At 41.2% G+C, this 18,112-nt stretch overlaps 5 protein-coding genes across 13 annotated transcripts; 4 read left to right on the plus strand and 1 right to left on the minus strand.

Annotated features, from left to right (window-relative positions):
* Positions 1–182: 182 nt before the first annotated feature.
* Positions 183–1,370, plus strand: LOC108098865 (general transcription factor IIF subunit 2). Its single transcript, XM_017202048.2, has 2 exons — positions 183–829; positions 887–1,370. The coding sequence occupies exons 1-2, from the start codon at positions 293–295 to the stop codon at positions 1,184–1,186; spliced, it is 837 nt and encodes a 278-aa protein (XP_017057537.1). The 5' UTR covers positions 183–292; the 3' UTR covers positions 1,187–1,370.
* Positions 1,232–7,036, minus strand: LOC108098862. 6 transcript variants are annotated; one of them, XM_017202041.1, is made up of 10 exons: positions 6,667–7,036; positions 6,263–6,444; positions 5,657–5,859; positions 3,989–5,031; positions 3,560–3,789; positions 3,321–3,465; positions 2,756–3,261; positions 2,509–2,703; positions 2,395–2,440; positions 1,232–1,900 (listed from the first exon to the last, which is right to left on the minus strand). In XM_017202041.1, the coding sequence occupies exons 1-10, from the start codon at positions 6,692–6,694 to the stop codon at positions 1,767–1,769; spliced, it is 2,712 nt and encodes a 903-aa protein (XP_017057530.1). In that variant the 5' UTR covers positions 6,695–7,036; the 3' UTR covers positions 1,232–1,766. The 6 variants fall into 6 exon arrangements, with proteins under 6 accessions (XP_017057530.1, XP_017057529.1, XP_017057527.1 ...); XM_017202040.1 differs by having other exon boundaries at positions 3,560–3,825; XM_017202038.1 differs by having other exon boundaries at positions 2,215–2,440; positions 3,560–3,825.
* A 347-nt stretch (positions 7,037–7,383) lies between these two features.
* LOC108098770 (mediator of RNA polymerase II transcription subunit 7) lies at positions 7,384–8,344 on the plus strand. The gene is made up of 2 exons (XM_017201902.2): positions 7,384–7,770; positions 7,884–8,344. The coding sequence occupies exons 1-2, from the start codon at positions 7,441–7,443 to the stop codon at positions 8,214–8,216; spliced, it is 663 nt and encodes a 220-aa protein (XP_017057391.1). The 5' UTR covers positions 7,384–7,440; the 3' UTR covers positions 8,217–8,344.
* A 683-nt stretch (positions 8,345–9,027) lies between these two features.
* LOC108098976 (synaptic vesicle glycoprotein 2C) lies at positions 9,028–12,533 on the plus strand. The gene is made up of 9 exons (XM_017202192.2): positions 9,028–9,261; positions 9,741–10,182; positions 10,238–10,416; positions 10,520–10,701; positions 10,813–11,199; positions 11,662–11,779; positions 11,843–12,002; positions 12,060–12,187; positions 12,248–12,533. The coding sequence occupies exons 1-9, from the start codon at positions 9,216–9,218 to the stop codon at positions 12,301–12,303; spliced, it is 1,698 nt and encodes a 565-aa protein (XP_017057681.1). The 5' UTR covers positions 9,028–9,215; the 3' UTR covers positions 12,304–12,533.
* A 733-nt stretch (positions 12,534–13,266) lies between these two features.
* On the plus strand, positions 13,267–15,779 carry LOC108098778 (synaptic vesicle glycoprotein 2A). 4 transcript variants are annotated; one of them, XM_017201912.2, is made up of 9 exons: positions 13,267–13,715; positions 13,973–14,151; positions 14,208–14,389; positions 14,457–14,650; positions 14,762–14,918; positions 14,980–15,094; positions 15,186–15,345; positions 15,400–15,527; positions 15,585–15,779. In XM_017201912.2, the coding sequence occupies exons 1-9, from the start codon at positions 13,324–13,326 to the stop codon at positions 15,638–15,640; spliced, it is 1,563 nt and encodes a 520-aa protein (XP_017057401.1). In that variant the 5' UTR covers positions 13,267–13,323; the 3' UTR covers positions 15,641–15,779. The 4 variants fall into 4 exon arrangements, 2 of the variants coding, with proteins under 2 accessions (XP_017057401.1, XP_017057402.1); XM_017201913.2 differs by having other exon boundaries at positions 15,189–15,345; XR_001771868.2 differs by lacking the exons at positions 15,400–15,527; positions 15,585–15,779 and having other exon boundaries at positions 14,762–14,922; positions 15,186–15,300.
* The last annotated feature ends 2,333 nt before the right edge of the window (positions 15,780–18,112 follow it).

Here is an 18,112-nt window from a genome sequence, read left to right on the forward strand (position 1 = left end):
TTTAAAATTTGTTAAAACACCTCTTGGTTTTTAACATTCCTCTTACAAGCAAGTTAAATATTTTTTTATATTCAAATCTCCCGCTCTCCCATGTATCTTTAAAATACGGTCACACTGGAAACGATACATTTCATCATATGGAGTAACGGTGACCGTCTCGAAAATGAAAACGAACTAGTTCGGAACAGCTGCCAATCGGAACTACCAACCAAGTACGGTTCGCATTTCATTACCTTAGGCTTCTGCATCCCTATTTGTAAGGCCTTTTTAATATTAACAAAACATAAACAGAATGTCAAAGGACGAAAAGGAAAAGACGCAAATAATTGACAAGGACCTGGACCTGTCCAACGCTGGACGCGGCGTGTGGCTGGTGAAGGTGCCGAAGTACATTGCCCAGAAATGGGAGAAGGCCCCCACAAACATGGACGTGGGCAAGTTGCGGATCAACAAGACGCCCGGCCAGAAGGCCCAAGTGTCGCTCTCCCTCACGCCGGCCGTCCTGGCTCTGGATCCCGACGAAAAGATACCTACGGAACATGTCCTCGACGTGTCGCAGGTGACTAAGCAAACGCTCGGTGTATTTTCGCACATGGCTCCCTCTGATGGCAAGGAGAATTCGACGACTCCATCATCACAGCCAGACAACGAGAAGCTATACATGGAGGGAAGGATTGTTCAGAAACTAGAGTGCCGCCCAATTGCCGACAACTGCTACATGAAGCTGAAGTTAGAGTCCATCCGTAAGGCATCGGAGCCACAGCGAAGAGTGCAGCCCATCGACAAGATCGTCCAGAATTTCAAGCCCGTCAAGGATCATGCTCACAATGTAAGTGCAATCATAAACTCATCAACCATCTTTACATTAAACCATCTCTTTGCGCAGATCGAATACAGGGAACGCAAGAAGGCCGAGGGCAAGAAGGCACGAGACGACAAGAACGCCGTGATGGACATGCTCTTCCACGCCTTTGAAAAGCATCAGTACTATAATATCAAGGATCTGGTCAAGATTACCAACCAGCCCATCAGCTACCTCAAAGAGATTCTCAAGGATGTTTGCGACTACAACATGAAGAATCCGCACAAGAACATGTGGGAACTCAAGAAGGAGTATCGCCACTACAAGACTGAGGAAAAGAAGGACGAGGAGGAGCACAAGTCCGGCAGTAGTGATTCGGAATAGCATTTAGCAGATTCGCCCACCTGCTTTTACTAAAACATATTTAAGTGATTGCATGATTTTGTTTTATTCCTTAAGAACTAAACTTAGAGGTAAGAAAAAAACATTACTTGTGGAACTGTAAATAGACATTTGCTTATGCTCTGGTAAATACATACATATATACATTACTTTCTAGGCGACACTATCCACAGGTTGTATTCTATTGATATTTTATTATTTACATTTAGGGCCCGAGGAAATATAATTCTTAAACTTTTGTACAGTACAGTACGAGATCAGGTACTTGATACTAGTACTATCAGCTCATGCGGATTTCCAAAACACATCCTTCGGTCAATCATTATAGCCATTTGTCTATTTTTTTTTACCAACAAGTTATAGCAAAATCAAAATAAAGTTTTAAAGAAAATAAAAATGAACTCAAAAAATAAAAAGGTAAACTCAAAAAGAAATGAAATATTTGCATCAACTCATTTAAATGCTGTGGAAATCGAGCTTAGATAATACTTGTTGTCTAATCTAAACTATTATTGCGTCATCTTTGAACTTAAATTAAAAATATGCGTTCTATTGCAAGTCTTCAAAAGCTAAAAGGCTTAAAATAAAATTTGTACATAAACACGCGAAAATAATTATTTATCTGGCAAGCTCTTAAGTCTAGCCCAGCCTCTTGATCTTGTTGTACTGCTGGGAAAAGTGCATTGTTCGCTGGGCCTGGAAATAACATAATTAGGGATTAAAATAATTCGAATAGGGGCACACGATCTGTAAACTACGACTGGACGCAAACACTCTACACGGCGGTCTTTCAACCATTAAACACATATAAGACAGAACACAAAACTACTACTAATTAAGACGGGGTGTCGATGCCAACGAGGAGCCCATAGAAGATATCCCCGAGTCGTCATCGGATGGGGTTTGCCACGCCTTTGGGATGGGCTGTATCAGACGAACAGTTTTTGCAAACACCTCGGGAGAAGCGGTTTCCGTGGACTTTCGTTTGGTTTTTACCGGCGCCGGTTTACTTTTTGCTGCGGTCGGCTTTCCTACGTCGTTATGGGTATGCGTATTCTTGCGTTCCACATTTTTTGTAGACGACTTGCTCGTAGAGGCACTCATGTTTCCCACGTCATCCTCAGGATGAATTTCTATTCGCTTTGTACTCTTTAGCTGCATACAGAACTGAGACATCTCGATTGGCTTACTTTTGTCGCGGTTACCAAAGTCCAAAGTCACATTTCCGTGATTCGTCTGAAATAAAACGTATTTTATGAATTACTTAACTTGTTTTCTTTTCGAGTTAACTTTTATTAAATTACCAGTACGAGCGACGCCAGCATATAGCGACACATGATGCTGGGATCTTTATCCGCCATCACGTCAGCTAACGTGGCTTTGCCATCGCCCGCTTTGCAGACATCTATGATCTCAGTGCCCAGGTCTTTGATGTTAAAGTTCTGCCGTTCGTGAGCTGCCTCCAAGGCAGGAGCCAATCGTCTGTGCCAATCGCGAATCTGTAACACTAAATTTAGTTTTTTCGCTTTCGGTATTGTATTAAATAATTACCAAAGAGCTAGAATCGGGGCCTTCAGAGTTCTCAGGTTCCATTGGCGAGTCGCACCGCATTGAATCATCGAAATCTTCGGCTCTTTCAACCTCTTCCGGCAAATCCAATGCTGGTGTTTTTTCAACTATGCTTGCTTTGTCCAACGAGGAGGTGATCTCCAATTCATTGTCTAGTTGAGAGGCATCCAATTCAGAGCTTATTGTGGCACCCAACCCACTGTCCACTGCTGCAACTGTAATCTCCAATTCCGCTACGGAGTTTTCAATCACTTCAAGTTGAGCTGACGTGGGGTCAGCAGTTCTTATAACTTCAGGCTCTTTAGGATCCCCCAATCCACTTTCAGTTCTGGGCGCAGTTTCATTGGGTGCCTTACTTATTTCATTGGGGTCTTCAACCTCAACTTTAACTTCTCCTATGGTTGAAACCGCACGCGACTCGGCCCGCATATCGTCGAAATCAAAACCAGAATCAAGGGTCGGTCGACGCTGCCGGAAGCCCAGGAAATCTGGAAGGAATACCATGTTAAATACTACAAGTAAAAAAATTTGCCATAAATTGGCTTACTAAAATCCATGTCAAACTCTAAGCTAAGTGGAGAGCCAGGTATTTCTTCTTCCATTGTTTGGGGAGAGTCTCTTCCTACCCGCAAATTGATAGATCTCGGAATTGCTGAAGGCTTTGGCTCAGTTTTGGGTCGGCTAGGAGCACGCTGAAAATATAAAAATTAACGCATTAACAAACCAATCAGTAGGAAATTGAAACCTTTTTATATTTGTGGAAAAATGTTATGGATTGTCACTCACCATTTGCTTAAACAAGTCGAAATCGCTTGTAAGCTTAAAAATACATTTGCGGCGTAGGCTTTTTTGAGGGAGTCCCAAGATGTTCAAGGCAATGGGATAACAGACCTCCCTGGGAACATCCACAGCAACCTCGGCATCCAACTCAACAATTTGACCTCCCCCCGCTGCTTCAGCCGATGGTAGGTTTATTGATTCTGATATTCTGGAAATCCGGCGCTGATCTTCTTGATCTGAAAGAACAACACCCTCATCGTCAAAAGACTGACCTGCCGTGACAATTGCAATGCAGGGATGCAAGTGCGGGATCAAGTACCAAAGTAAAAAAAATAAAGAAAACCAAAATGTGAGTACTCCGAAACAAAAACATAACGATTAAAAAAAGACTTATCCTTAGTACGCTTGGCAGGCGTTGGTTTGCCATTGGTTTACCTGTTTGCAAGTGGGAATCGGATATGTCGTCCATACCGATGCCGTAATCGATTTGAAACAGCTCCTCGAGGGAGTCATCTTTAGCGGGTGGAAGGTCAAGCCTAGTGCTGTCCAGGATGCTGGATTCGTTGACGGCCAACGTACTGCTCAGCGGCGGGTTCTCTACTTGGCTTACGCTCAAGGAGTTCTCCACCTGACTGAGGTCCTGCACTTGACTTTCGCCTAAGGCGGAGTCCGCTTCTTGGCTTACGCCTATGGTGGATTCCTCTACCTGGCTATTGTCCATCGTGGTATTAATGGATCTGTCCTCTTGAGTAGAATTCATTGAATCTCCCAGTCCAGAATCCACGGATATTTGATTTTGCAGAGCATCTGTGGCCAAAGATTGACTGTTTCCTTCTATCGTCGATAGATCCACGTCCATTGCTTCCAGGGCCGCAGACTCATCTGTTTCCATGGTCTGCACATCGTCCAGTCGAAACCTCTTCGACAGCTCCGTTTCTGCACTCCCCTCCAGAGATCTTTTAACTGTTTGGTCAATCCTTCTTCTCGTCCTGACGGTGGCTCCATAGCGTGCGGCCAGCATTTGATTCTCCAGTTCAATGTACTCATTTAGGTAATCCTTGGTGGTCATGTGCTCGTTGAGAATCTCCGCAGTGTTCACTTGGTTCGTGTGCACATATTCTTTGATCAGATTCAACCGCTCGAAGGGAATATCTGGCAACAGGGTGTTATACCGATGCTCGACATGATAAGTAAACATTTTGTATTGCTTCTTTTCATCGTGGTCGTAGGGATTATGGGGATCCACAATGGGCGCATGTCGCCATAGGTTGGGCGGCGTGTGATCTTGATATAGATACTCTATTGTCCGATTTCTCGTACACTTTACAAAACCCGTCAGGTTGAAACGTTTCTCGTCTGACATGGTTTTGAATTTCCGAGGTTCTACTGTTAGCAAATAGGGATCTACTTCATTCTTGGTTAGCTTCTTGGCTCGACGTTTACGTGGCTCCTCCGGTTTAGGGGCGTTGTCCTCTGGTCTGTAAAGTTAATGGAAATTAAAATTATTTATAGTTACATAATATAAGTTATTAAACACTTAATTAAAGGATACACCTTAAATAATATGATATCCATAATTTAGGTTTTATTATTTTTATTAGTAGTTTTATGTCTGCTGATAATGATGAGTTCATTTTTCCTAAATGAATGGAGGATGATAAGATTACCTTTATTATGTATTATTATTTCAGTTAAGGTATTCACTATTCGGATCATTTAAAATATTTGGTCAAATCATAAGTATGCGCTTGTGTTTAATTTTATACATGATCTAATTGCTCATTTTCTCTTTCTCTTCAATTTGGCTGTCTATTACTCATTTCATTAAGTACTCTGTTATTCAGTTTGGAGAGCACGGAAACATGTTTCGCCATTCATTAACATGTGATTAAACGAAAACCGAAGCCGGCTTTTCTGATATTAACGTAAACAAAGCCGAAGATTGGTGAGTAAAAGAAAGCCCGATAAGCGGTATTCGGAGTTGATAAGAAATGACGCCCAGACAGACACAATGGCGACAATCAAGCACATGGTTGTTACTTTAACTATCTCCTCCAACTTTTTTCCTTAGACATAAAATATTCTATTCTGACTTCAACTTACCCAGTAGTTTCGCCTGGCGTCTCCTTTTGCGCCTCCGATGTGAGGAGGGCTTCGATCTGGTGCTCCACCACCTGGTACATGTACTCCACGCGGTCTCCATAGACCTTCCCGCAGTATTGCAGGGCACTTCCTGCAGCCACAATAGCTGATCGACGGGACACATTCCTGCTCCCCAAACAGTGCCGTAGTAACTCCTCAATATACTGGAAAAGAAAAAAATGATCAGTCTAAAGACTTATCCACTAACTCTAAAAAAAAGTAGTATTAAGGAATATTTTAAATTTAATTTTAATTGAATTGATTAAATAGTCCACAACTAGTTCTACCTAATTTTCTTAAGAGAAGATTACAACCGATATCGCTTTGATTAATGAGCCTACTCAAAAAAATTAATATGCTAATTTTAAAGCAAAAGAATTATAAATGGCTTAAAAGTCAATGGACGAAGTTTGACTGTATCTGTGCGGCCTACACGCATTACGCAATGCCATTTAAATGTTTATTATTTGCGAGTCCGAATTTTTAATAGCAAAATAAAGTGTAGGAATAACTCTGGAGGTGTCCTTAGTTTTCGTAGTAAGGTTTCTTTTTATTTTTAGCACTTACATATCCTAGTGATATCCGTAGATCCGTAGAGTAGTCGGTGTTCTTGGAGAGTTCTTCAAGCAGGATGATTAGCGAGGGGAGATCCTGCTGCTCGTCGTATGCGAGGATGCACTTAGCCACCTGAGTTCCGGGTCGGTTTCTCGCGATCTCCAAGATCTCTCTGCGCGATTCAACAAAGGAGGCTGTAAAGGGCAAACAAGAAGATCCAAACTTCAGTTAAAAAACACACCCAATCGTGTATTCGCTTTTTTGTTTATTTCTGCCTGTCTCACACACCCGCTTACACATACATAGGCAGACACACACGCGGTACACTGGAAATAGCGCTGATTTAATCAACCGAAGATGAAGATCGCCTGGGGCGCTGATCATTTTCGGTGGCGTTACTTAACCCCGCTGCTTACCCGCTTCTTGTGGCGATCCCCGATCCATGGTGTACTAAACGGAACTGAGAAATTTCTTTCTTATGTTGGGCTTTGCATATTTTTTAGGCATTCTGCTAGAAACGGCTTTGCACAAACACTGGCCCACGCACACAACAAAAAAAACACACGAGGAGCGTGAAAAACAAAATGGTGGCTGCACGCGGGTGTTCCTTCGATGGCTTGATTGAATTTTCGCCAATTTATTACTATTATTTGGCTGTTTTGTTTTTCTTGTTAGCAAGGAATTGGCGCGAATCGGTGCAGGAAACATTTCCTATTCACCCTCGAGATATATGTATTTCTTATTTTGTTTTGCTCTCCGGGCTAAGCGAATGAGAGAAGAGGCGAATGAAAACTGTGAAAGGGCAATGCTGCAAACCATGCCGCATGGTCACCTTGATTTTAGCGATGGCTGCATTCGATATATATTGTTTGGAATTTTATGAATGATAAATAAGGAAGTTAAGTTTTTGACGTAGTTAGCTATTTAAAAAGTAATCATTTTTTATAAAATGCCTTGTTTTACTTTTAAATATTTGTATCAATTCTTTATAATTTTTAGCGTATAACCCAGCAAAAGGTTGAGAACTTTGTTAAGTGTTAGTGGAGTTCAGAACCACAAAGTTGACCTCGATATTGGCGTTTTTTAGCCCCAAATCTTATACCGATAGTGGTGTTACTATCGTGCGTGTTTAATTAGCTAAGTGTCATCACCAATCAAGTTCTTCACAATTTGCAATTGTTTATGCCAAAATGTCTAATCAGGAAACCCAGGTTTCCAGCCTGCCGATGCCGCCAGAGCGGTACATCGCCAACTACACAGAGGAAAACATCCGACGCAATAGAGCGCCACGCCCACCACCGCCGCCTTCGCAGCACGAAGTTTACAGCATGTTTGGAATCCAATACAACAACGACGAAATGATTCGAAGTTTGGAGTCCCAGAACATAAAACGTCTGATCCCCATTCACTTTGACCGGCGTAAGGAGCTCAAAAAGCTCAACCACTCGCTGCTTGTCAACTTCCTGGACCTCATCGACTTTCTCATCCTGAACCCAGACAGTCCGCGGCGCACTGAAAAGGTATTTTAATTGGTTCCGTTTAATCTAGCATCTTAATGGATGTCCATATATATGTGAAAACCTCGATACATATGAAATTCACTTTAAAATTAAAAACTATTTTGCACTTTTAGATTGACGATCTAAGTCTGCTGTTTGTCAACATGCATCACCTGTTGAACGAATTTCGACCCCACCAAGCGCGAGAAACGCTGCGAGTCATGATGGAAATGCAGAAGCGTCAGCGCGTGGAGACCGCCACCCGTTTCCAAAAGCACTTGGAACGGGTGCGAGAGATCGTGAACACCGCATTCTCAGCGCTGCCTGTTCTGGCTGATGATGACGAGAGCGGCGGGGCAAAGATTAAGACGGAAGTGGATCCTCTGGAGGCGAATGCGGCGGCCAAGAATGATCCCAGCTACCAGCACGATCGCATGTTGTGCAAGCTGGTTGATGCAATTGAATGAACTAGCAGAAGACTGGACATCGACATTGGAGTTTTGTGTCAATCATTGTGAACTGCATGAAAAAAGAGCTCCTCATATTTATAACTGCTTTTAGTGTAAGGAATAAAAACCAATTTGTGTGATTTAAATCTTCCATGCCTAATGAGTAATTCATTCACTTGGCCAGAATGTGTAGAGTCATTCACGAGATAAGTTCAACGCAGATAAGATCACCCCTATGAAGTGTGGCTCGAGATAAAAGTGAGACGTTTAAGCATCCACACATTTCACCATTAAAGTGACGTAGTCAGCGCGTGTTGAAAATTAAACATAGTCATGTAAGGGTTACTAGTAAAGGGTTGGGTCTTAAAACAGGAATTCGAGTGAAATAGTATTTTGAATTTTATGTTCAGACAGAAACGTGATAATCACCCGTTCGCTGGCATTAAGTAGTTGCCACCTCACGATTTTATCTTGGCTAATAAAAAGATGCTCGGACAGCGCGTTTCATTACTTTATATATAGTTTTTGAAGGATTCTAGAAACTTATTATTTTTAATGAAATGTTATTCCAATATATTTAATTTTTTTTTATCTTAATAAAATCATAATAAAATCAGAGGTCTTACAACCATCATTAAAACCTACTGTCTTCTTTCCTAACATCGTGTTCTGTCCGAATCAACACGGTTTTATAACTTTATTAGCTTCTTTAGATTGTCAAACCCGCGATAAGAAAGTTGTATCTGAGTGAATCTTCAGATTTGACGACGCGAACTCCGATAAAAGCAGGTGTCATTCACTCTAGGAGATCATTTCTCGTGCAGCACTGCAAGTAGCAGCATTTGTCGGTTAAATTATAATAAATTGTGGACCCACAACCCGGTGACTGTGAACTCAACTCTCAAAAGAATTTGTGCCTGCGCTTTTTAATAAACATCTGTAGCGCATTAATTGAGCAATCAATTTCAAGAGCAAGTCAATTGTAAAAAGATATTGTGACAAACAGTAATCGCTAAGATGTCTGAGAAGAACAGTGCGAAAGTAGATCCTGTAAAAAATAAAGGTAAAAGAATAGTCTTAAAAGGAATAAAATAAAGTTTTTAACGGAGACAAGTGCTTATAAAGTGAATTACAATCGTTTATTTATGTGATGAAAAGAATTAATGGCCATAAAAACAAAGCAATAAATAAAGAACTATTATACATATTTTTGCTAGGACTTAATCGCTTGTATTCTGTGTGTGTTTTTATTATGTGCTTATTAATTAATGTGTATCATAAATGGATTTGGAAAATTTAAACTTTCCACGTTTTTCAGTTAAATGATAATGGCCTTTGCGTAATAGTTGTTATCCAAGATCTTTAAAAACACGTTTAAGAAGATATGAAAGTGTCTTTCATAAAAAAAGTGTACTATAAGTTAATAGATACAGAGCTACAAAATTGCAACGATGCGTAATAGTTGTTATCAAAATATCTTTACAAAAGATTTAAAAGTGTATCTCAATAAATAAAGCTTAAACCACCCTTTCGTGTTAATAGATACAGAGCAAAAAAATGACAACGATGCGGATGGGAACTCAGACAGTACGGCGGAGGCGGCTGCCACGCCCACCGAAGAAGGTCCTGCCACTTTTGACAAAGCAATTGAAGGAGCCGGCTTTGGGATCTTCAATCTGATGCTGCTCATCGTCTCCATTCCCGCCCAGAGTGCCGCGATCTTCGAGTCCAGTTCCATGTCCTACATCCTGCCAGTAGCCGAGTGCGATCTCCACCTGACTCTGGAGGACAAGGGAGTCCTCAACGCAGTGGCCTATGCGGGCATGACCATCTCGGCCATTGCCTGGGGTTATCTGGCCGATACAAAGGGTCGCAAGAAGATCCTCTACTGGGGCTATCTGATCGATGCTGTCTGCGTTTTTGGCAGCGCTTTGAGTCAGAACTTCCAAATGCTTGTGGTGTTTAAGTTTTTGGGTGGATTGGTGTAAGTAATATACAATATATTTTAGTTGTTATTGTTAATCCTATTTTTCTTTAAGTGTTAATGGCCCAGCTGCAGTGCTTTTCACCTATTTGACGGAAATGCATGGACCCAAACACCGATCTTCTGTTCTGATGATCGTTGGCATGGTGACTTCGACGGCAACAGTTTCACTGCCTTTGTTGGCCTGGGGAATTTTCCCACAAGATTGGGACTTTCAGATTTGGGGATTGAACAGTAAGTTGTTGTATTTTTTCCTTAAAATATCTATAAATATTTCTTGTTCCATTTTGCACACATAACTGAACTTTTGCTGAAAATTAAAACCATTTAATTTCAGTCCACAGCTGGCAAATTTTCCTGTTCGTGCTGGGCATCCCCAGTTTGGTCAGTGGTCTGATTTTCTGTTTTATGCCGGAAAGTCCGCGGTTTTTGATGGCCCAAGGCCGAAATGAGGAAGCTCTGAAGGCTTTCAAGCAGATTTACCATGTGAACACCCGCAAGCCCAAGGATACTTATCCAGTAAGTAGATTATTTGATGACATAATTTCCTTTTTTAAATAAGCTCTTAAGTGGTCATTAAAAGATTTATAATTATAAATGACAATTTAAATTAAAATCTGTCCATTTTAGATTAAGGCCCTCATTCAGGAGGCACCCAATCGCAGGGCTGAGAAGGACGAGGTCATCTACACCATCGAGGAGAAATCCGGGGAGGTGCCAACGAAGCGGCAGTCTCGAACTTTGGCCGAGAGCCTCCGAGCGGGATTGCAGCAAATGAAACCCCTGGCCAGGAAGCCCCTCCTGGGATTGGCCCTCTGCTGCTACGTGATGCAGTTCGGCATCTTTCTGGGCATGAACACCATCCGGTTGTGGCTGCCCCAGCTCTTCGCCTCCATGGCCGAGTTTGAGGCCGTCCACGAGGGAGATGGAGTGGATGCCAGCATGTGCACCATCCTCGAATTCAGTGTTAATCGCACGGCGGAAACTGCCTTGAATTACGCCGACGCCTGTTCTGTGGTAGGTATCAGATAAAACCAGATGATGTGATAGCAGATCTGGATCTGAGTCTACTGATTCCGCTTATCTGGCGGCAGCCCACTTAACGCCTCGTCACTGTCGTCGTGACGTGGTTATCTCTGAACACTAAACAAAAGATTACCATAATCGGTCATAATTTTTAAGAGCTGTTTGCCCTTACAAACTATTTTATAGTTTTGTATATTTAATGTACCTAGTATTATTTTTAGAATAGTCAGTAAAAAACGATTACGTGTCTATTATGATACTGCCTTTGAAATATTTAGTATCTGTCAACTTCTTAGTCATTCTTTACATTAGATAAATTTAAGTATTACAATGATATTTGTGTCGATTAAATGGGAAATATTTTTTTAAATACCATTCATATAAGAAAAAGTTTGATTTTTTGTATAATTATTTTAGTTTTTACTTATGTATAATTTTTATTTTTCTTTTCAGCCCAAGGTAATCTCAATGGATATGTACATCAACAACATTATAGTTTCTGCCACTGGATTTGTGGGCTACTTCTTTGCGGGTGCAATTATCCGTGTCTTGGGTCCCAAGCGAATGATGAGTGAGTTTCTTTGGAAATTCAACTGCATATTTAACATGTAACAACCTCGTTGCATTTTTCTAGCTATTGGACTCTTTCTGTCGGGAACCTTTGGCCTTATGCTCTACTTTTCCGTGAGCAGTCTAATGACACTAATTGTGTCTGCAACCTTCTTGACAATTACCGGAATTGCTGTCTCCTCACTTCTGGGTGCTGTGGTTGCACTCTTTCCCACTCAATTAAGGTATTTTATTAAAGCCACCGATCGATAAAGAACTATTCTATAGCCTATAATTTGCAGAACCGTTGTGGTTGCAATTGCCATGATGTGCGGACGCTTTGGCGCTCTGTCAGGAAATTTACTCTTCCCCGTTTTCGTGCAAATTGGTTGTCTGCCTCCATTTATAATGGTCTCCTCGGTGCTGATATGTAAGTAACTTTACTAATCTTTACTAATTTATTATTTATTATTTAAATATTTTATTGCAGTGTCGGGAGTCCTGTCTTTATTCCTACCCAATCCCGCAAAGGCCACCTTTTCCTAAAATAACTTTAATGAAAAAGTTCCTTTGAAGGAATTTTGTGTGACTTTGGCTTCATCCAAACCTGTTGCCCACTTATCAAAACCAGATCTTGCGACATTAGCCTAACTTTTGCTTAGTTGTACAAATTAGCGATAACTAATTAACTGGATTAGCGGAGATAGAAGCTCAACAACTATTTATATTTACCCTAAGTAATCATGCCAAATATATACTTATTGTTGTACGAATTAGCTACATTGTTCTGGGAATTCCGCTCCACTTGTTCGCCGCTTGAAACAAAGCGGGAGAATTATTCTGGGGTCCTCTAAAAGGATTTGTCTGGTGAGCAAGGACAAAAGTCGTCGGAAGCTGCGACATGCAAATCTCATTAGCAACAATTAACTGTAACTGGCATTATTCAGGTGGGAAAGTGTGTGGGTGGGGGGTTGGTTGGTGGGTGGGGTAGATGGCTGGATGGATGGATTTGGTTGAGCTGGCAGGTGAGTGATCGACTACAGATAACTTCAACCGGATTTTCATCAACTGCTGCCAGCGGGCAAAGTGCAAATTAGTGCTGCCTCAATTGGCTTATTTGGCAGCCTTTAAATGGATGCGATTTATTAGATTGAAAGCTTCACTAACTCCCGAACTATGTGAACTTTCACCAGAAGTGCAATCAATTTTAATCACTCGAGAGCACCCTGATAATCTCAAAACAAAGTTGAAATGCCTCCTGGAATTGCTAATTAGGACTGCAGTGCAGCTGGCTTGTCTTGTGTTTCTCTTCACTGGAAATATTTACCTTACTAACTACGTAGCAACTAAATAAATTAAATGGAACGTAAAAGTTACTAAATAGAAAATAAAATATTGTGAAATTATTCCTAAAGTAAATTATTTCAGAGCTTAAAATAAAAATATGTGTTATTACATAATTACCGATTTTTAGCACAATATATTTATATGAACTCATCACTTCCTCTCTCTAGTAACTTTCAAAATTTCTACTGCCACCATTGAGATTTTATACTTTTTATTTTGATGGTGGACCGAGCCAAGGAAAATGCGGAGGAGCCTGCTGATTTCGAAGCGGCGATTGCGGAGTGTGGATTTGGGCTGTTCAACCTGTTCATCCTGTGCAGCGCGATTCCCTGCCTCACGGCGATGGTCTTCTCGGCCTCGGCGCTATCCTATGTGATGCCTTCGGCGGAGTGTGACCTCGACCTCAGCATCGTGGACAAGGGATTGCTCCATGCGGTGACCTACGCGGGCATGATCATCTCGGCGATTCCCTGGGGATTCGTGGCAGACACCGTCGGTCGGAGACCCGTGCTCATCTCCGGGGGATGGCTAGATGGCTTCTTCGTTCTCTGCGCCTCCTTTAGCCAGAATACAGCCCAGCTGATGGTCTTTAAGTTCTTTGATGGCTTCATGTAAGTGGAAGTGGAAGTTAGACATAAAAATCTGGGATGATAAGTGTAGAAGTAAATTTATTCACGGGTACAACATTACCTTCTCCAAAATATACTAAACTAAAAGCATACAAATCTTGCCAAAAAATGGTAACTTTCTGTTTCCAATTATTAAATAATAAACTATATTTTTCAGTTTTAAATATTTTAAAATAGTTTCCATCATTTGTATTTTTGAGTGTACAGTCGATATCCAGTCTAATGAGCTCCTCCGTTAGCATCTGTGGTCCATTTGCGGTGGTGGTCAGCTACCTGGCGGAGTTCCATGGCAAAAAGCACCGGCCGTACATCATGTTGTTTGTGGGTCTGTGTGTTTCGGTCGGATCGATGATATTACCTCTGTTGGCTTACTTCCTGATGCCGGTGGATATATATTTCAAGGTTGGCACTCTGCAGTGTAGGTGACTCCTTCACCGAAATAACTTGGTTTTAAACTCCATCCTTCATCCGCAGTTCGCACCTGGCAAGTTTTCCTGGCAATTAGTTCGCTGCCGAGTTTTCTCTGCGGTCTTCTGCACATTTTCCTGCCCGAAAGTCCCAAGTTTCTCATGTCCCAGGGGAATTACAAAAAGGCTATGAAGTCCTTGCAGAGCATTTATCATCTTAATAAGCGAAAGAGCAGGGACAGCTATCCGGTAGGAATACTTCTTAAGCTCCTTTACTCCCTTATGTACATTTTTAAATTTAAATATTTATGAGCAGGTAAAACGCTTATCCGATCCAACGCCCGATCGCTCTGATGATATTGATGGCAAGTCCTCAACAATCAAGGAAAGATTTGGGCGAGCCAAGAAAAAGTTCAACGAGGGCTTATGGCAATTAAGGCCAATGTTTTCCAAGCCCTATTTAACCATTTCCCTGCTGGTTTACTGCCTGCATTTCTGTCAGATAATGTGGTGAGTTCATATTGTCTTTATAAGAAAATGATGTAGTTTCTTATAGTAAATATAGTAAAATAAATAGTAGATTTCTCTAAATAATTCCATAAACAAATATATATTTTTTAGTGTTAACTCGGTGCGTTTGTGGCTGCCACAAATCTTCGCCACGATGGACGCAATGGAGAGTCTGGGGGCGAATGACACGAGTATGTGTGCGGTTTTGGACCACAATGCGATGGCCATGTCCATGAACGAGGAGGAAAAGAAGGTGGAGTGCGCTCTAGTAGGTAGGAGATCACTTCTCCCTTGTTTCGGGGTCTAAAGTAATGATCTCGAACGCACAGCACCACAATCCAAGCAGCTACGTGGATAACATCATCGTGTCGGGAATTGGCCTGGTTGGCTTTCTGCTTATATTTCCACTGATGCGCATCCGAGTGGTCAACAATCACATACTGAGTGAGTACTGTGCTTTAAAATACTAACTGATTTTCATTGGAAACACATTGTATTCGAAATACACTCGTATATTATTGTGGCTTTCTGGCAGAAGTGTTCCTATTTATCTGCATTTTTCTGCTGGGCGGACTGTACTTTGTGAAAACTGCTTTGGTCACGATGATAGTATCCGCAATTTACTTGACTCTGATGGGAATTTGTGCCACAACAGTTATTGGAATGTCTGTGGTGATTTTTCCCACTCTGATGAGGTAAGAAATCCCTTTAATAAATTATAAAATTAATTTATAAGGCTTATATTCCAGGACAATGGTTCTCCTGCTGATCATGACTTTTGGAAGACTTGGATCTGTGAGTGGCAACCTTTTGTTGCCTATTTTCATGCAACTCGGCTGCCTAGCTCCATTTATTTGGCTCTGTGTTCTAATGTCCAGTAAGTAGTAATACCTGAAATTAAAAGAATAATATTCATAAGTAAATTAATCCGCAGTAGCCTTTCTGTTCTCGCTGTTCCTGAAGGTCGACGATCAGCAAGCGCTGAGCTAATATCCTAGAATTTTTGTACTCGCAGCTTAACCAGATTATTTGCAATCATCTCGCCATCGATGGATTCCGGGCGAATTAATAGTCAGCGCAATCGACTATGCGGTTAATTCAACTTAATTACACTTTAATCACATGCACACACAAAGCCAGACGGCTCTGATTAATTTCTTTATGCTTTTTGATTGGGGAGAGGAAAATATGTCTGCCGGTAATTATGTTTTTGCGGTAACCAATTAATTTGCACATGCGAAACTGAATCGCAATTTTCGCTTCGCTGACTGCCAAAGCATTTTTTTGTTTCGAAAGCAGATGTCTTTGTCCGGCGAAAAGTTTTTCCGAGATATTTTCTAACCGCAGCGCAACCATAAATCAGCACTAAAGTTTGTTGCTCCTGACTGGCGACAGAATCAATGGGAATTTACCCATGATGCTCACACGGCGTATGCTTGATTTTGCCGGGAGCAACGAGAGTATCCCATTTCTTGGCTCCCGCCTCGCCGACCCGGGAAACTAACCTATTTCTCAGGCTGTCAAAACAAAGTCAAGCGGTAATTGACACATGTTGACTTGGGGGCGGATCCCTCGCCATTTGTTAGTGGTTTTGCTTCCACTCCGCAGCCCAAAAACGTATGCATATTGAGTCATGTCTTCAGTTTGGGTGCACTTACTTCGGTTCAATTTGTTGACGAGGCTGAGCTATCCATACTACACTTTATTGGATCTATCGGATGCTGTGAGTCAACTCTGTTTTTTTATTCAGCTTTAACTAGTAGGGTAAAAAGGATAGTCACAGTTCATGAAGAAGTAAGTAACATGTTTAGTTGTTCACCTCATTTAAATGTTTCAAAATATGTTAGGAAATTTGTAGATTTTAATATTTCTTTGATATATATTTTTTTAAATTGTACTTTTCATCTCTTGAAAAAAGAATTCCCCTAAAAGCCTGTTTAATGCATAACTATATTTGCTAAAACTTTAGCACATTGCCCTCTGTTTTTAGGGCTCTATATTTGGAGCAAAGGACAAACCCATTGGCCACCCGCGCACTCCATAAAAACAGCGAAACAACAAATGCGCATAAATTTATCATAATAAACATGCATAAATCGCTGTGAATATAAACAGGGATAGCCCCGAAAATGTGCAGAAATATGCTGGGGCGGGGTAATGGGTGGCTGTCCTGGGGGCGGGGCTAAATGTAAGCTATAAACTAAACGAAACAAGATCGTAAAAAAAAGCCAAACATGAAAATGCATATGCGTGTAAGTGTGTGCGTGCTTTGGGCCAAAATGAGGTACATAGTTAGTTTCCTGATTGTGTGATGGTATTGGTGGTGCGGGTGTGCGTGTGAAAGGGGGCGGGGCAGGAGATTCACCCGAATGGGCAGTCATAATCACATGGGGTCGAAAAAAGCAGACGGGGAGTGCAGATAGAGCGGCAGACATAAACATTTGCAGACATTAGCAAACACAAAATACAACGAGCAAACACACACACAAAAAACACACACATACAAATACAATAGGTCATTTGAACAGACCTTGAAGTGGACTTTTTGTTGGGCGAGTGTGTGGGTCCTTTTGGATTGGTGGGTGTGTGTGTGGATATAGGGGAGTTTGGAGTGGGTGTTGAACGTGTCCTCTGCCGTCATTTACAGGTCATTCATCATAGCACCACGATGCTCCACGTTCACTTGAACTCGGCGAACACCAAATACCGGAGCTCGAACATATATTAGGCGAAAAGAACACGCAGTTACAAGGGGACTTCCATAAAGTACAACAAACTTGGCTCAACTAAAATAGGAAGGCGGTAAAGTTTCCTCGATTTATAAATAGCCAACATCAGAAACTGCAGCAAGTCAAATATAGCAGCACAAAGTAAGGCAGGACTTAACGAAGAGAACCCCACAAAGAATCTTAACTTTATTGCAACAAAAGATGAATGCTATTGCAATAAAGGTAAACAACGTCAGTAATGCACTAAACATAAATTGAGCAATAAAAACGCAGAACATTAACACAGATTTTTGGAAATATATAAAATTCATTAAAATGGACTTAATTGTGAAATTGGTAGCATTTAGAATTATTTAAAATTATTTAATGTTTTAAAATTATTTAACACATTTAGAATATTTTTAATGAAATCGTTTTTTATATATAAGTATAAAAGCAATCAGATAATTTAACAGTATATTTTACCACTGAAATAACTGTGTAATTAATATGCGGTGAAACCTAAAACCCAAAACCCAATTTAAGTAAAATCAGCCAACAGTGGTGTGGGTTTGCTATAAACCATAATCATCCCATCTGGCAACATGTTGCCAGTCGAGTAATGTTGCCAGCTGGCTCTCAACAGGTTGTGCGATTGTTGCCTACATTTGCGCGAGTGCCCTGCGTGTGTGTGTGAGTCTGTGTGCGTGTAGACTTGTTTGTAGCGGCGTCGGCAGAGGCAGCAGCAGCAGAG

Source organism: Drosophila ficusphila, unplaced genomic scaffold, assembly GCF_018152265.1.
Source record: "Drosophila ficusphila isolate 14025-0441.05 unplaced genomic scaffold, ASM1815226v1 contig_791, whole genome shotgun sequence".
Lineage (NCBI taxonomy): Eukaryota > Metazoa > Arthropoda > Insecta > Diptera > Drosophilidae > Drosophila > Drosophila ficusphila.

What these genes read in the sequence shown, in the direction of transcription:
- LOC108098865 (XM_017202048.2), top strand. Translation starts at nt 293, where the DNA reads ATGTCAAAGGACGAAAAGGAAAAGACGCAAATAATTGACAAGGACCTG. An exon ending in TCAAGGATCATGCTCACAAT is followed by an intron (nt 830 to 886) that starts GTAAGTGCAATC and finishes CTCTTTGCGCAG; the next exon opens with ATCGAATACAGGGAACGCAA.
- LOC108098862 (XM_017202036.2), bottom strand. Translation starts at nt 6,694, where the DNA reads ATGGATCGGGGATCGCCACAAGAAGCGG. An exon ending in CGATTCCCACTTGCAAACAG is followed by an intron (nt 3,826 to 3,988) that starts GTAAACCAATGG and finishes TTGTCACGGCAG; the next exon opens with GTCAGTCTTTTGACGATGAG. An exon ending in AGAGTTTGACATGGATTTTA is followed by an intron (nt 3,262 to 3,320) that starts GTAAGCCAATTT and finishes TATTCCTTCCAG; the next exon opens with ATTTCCTGGGCTTCCGGCAG.
- LOC108098770 (XM_017201902.2), top strand. Translation starts at nt 7,441, where the DNA reads ATGTCTAATCAGGAAACCCAGGTTTCCAGCCTGCCGATGCCGCCAGAG. An exon ending in GTCCGCGGCGCACTGAAAAG is followed by an intron (nt 7,771 to 7,883) that starts GTATTTTAATTG and finishes TTGCACTTTTAG; the next exon opens with ATTGACGATCTAAGTCTGCT.
- LOC108098976 (XM_017202192.2), top strand. Translation starts at nt 9,216, where the DNA reads ATGTCTGAGAAGAACAGTGCGAAAGTAGATCCTGTAAAAAATAAAG. An exon ending in AAGTTTTTGGGTGGATTGGT is followed by an intron (nt 10,183 to 10,237) that starts GTAAGTAATATA and finishes TTTTTCTTTAAG; the next exon opens with TGTTAATGGCCCAGCTGCAG. An exon ending in ACGCCGACGCCTGTTCTGTG is followed by an intron (nt 11,200 to 11,661) that starts GTAGGTATCAGA and finishes TTTTCTTTTCAG; the next exon opens with CCCAAGGTAATCTCAATGGA.
- LOC108098778 (XM_017201912.2), top strand. Translation starts at nt 13,324, where the DNA reads ATGGTGGACCGAGCCAAGGAAAATGCGGAGGAGCCTGCTGATTTCGAA. An exon ending in GGTCAACAATCACATACTGA is followed by an intron (nt 15,095 to 15,185) that starts GTGAGTACTGTG and finishes GCTTTCTGGCAG; the next exon opens with AAGTGTTCCTATTTATCTGC. An exon ending in ATTTTTCCCACTCTGATGAG is followed by an intron (nt 15,346 to 15,399) that starts GTAAGAAATCCC and finishes CTTATATTCCAG; the next exon opens with GACAATGGTTCTCCTGCTGA.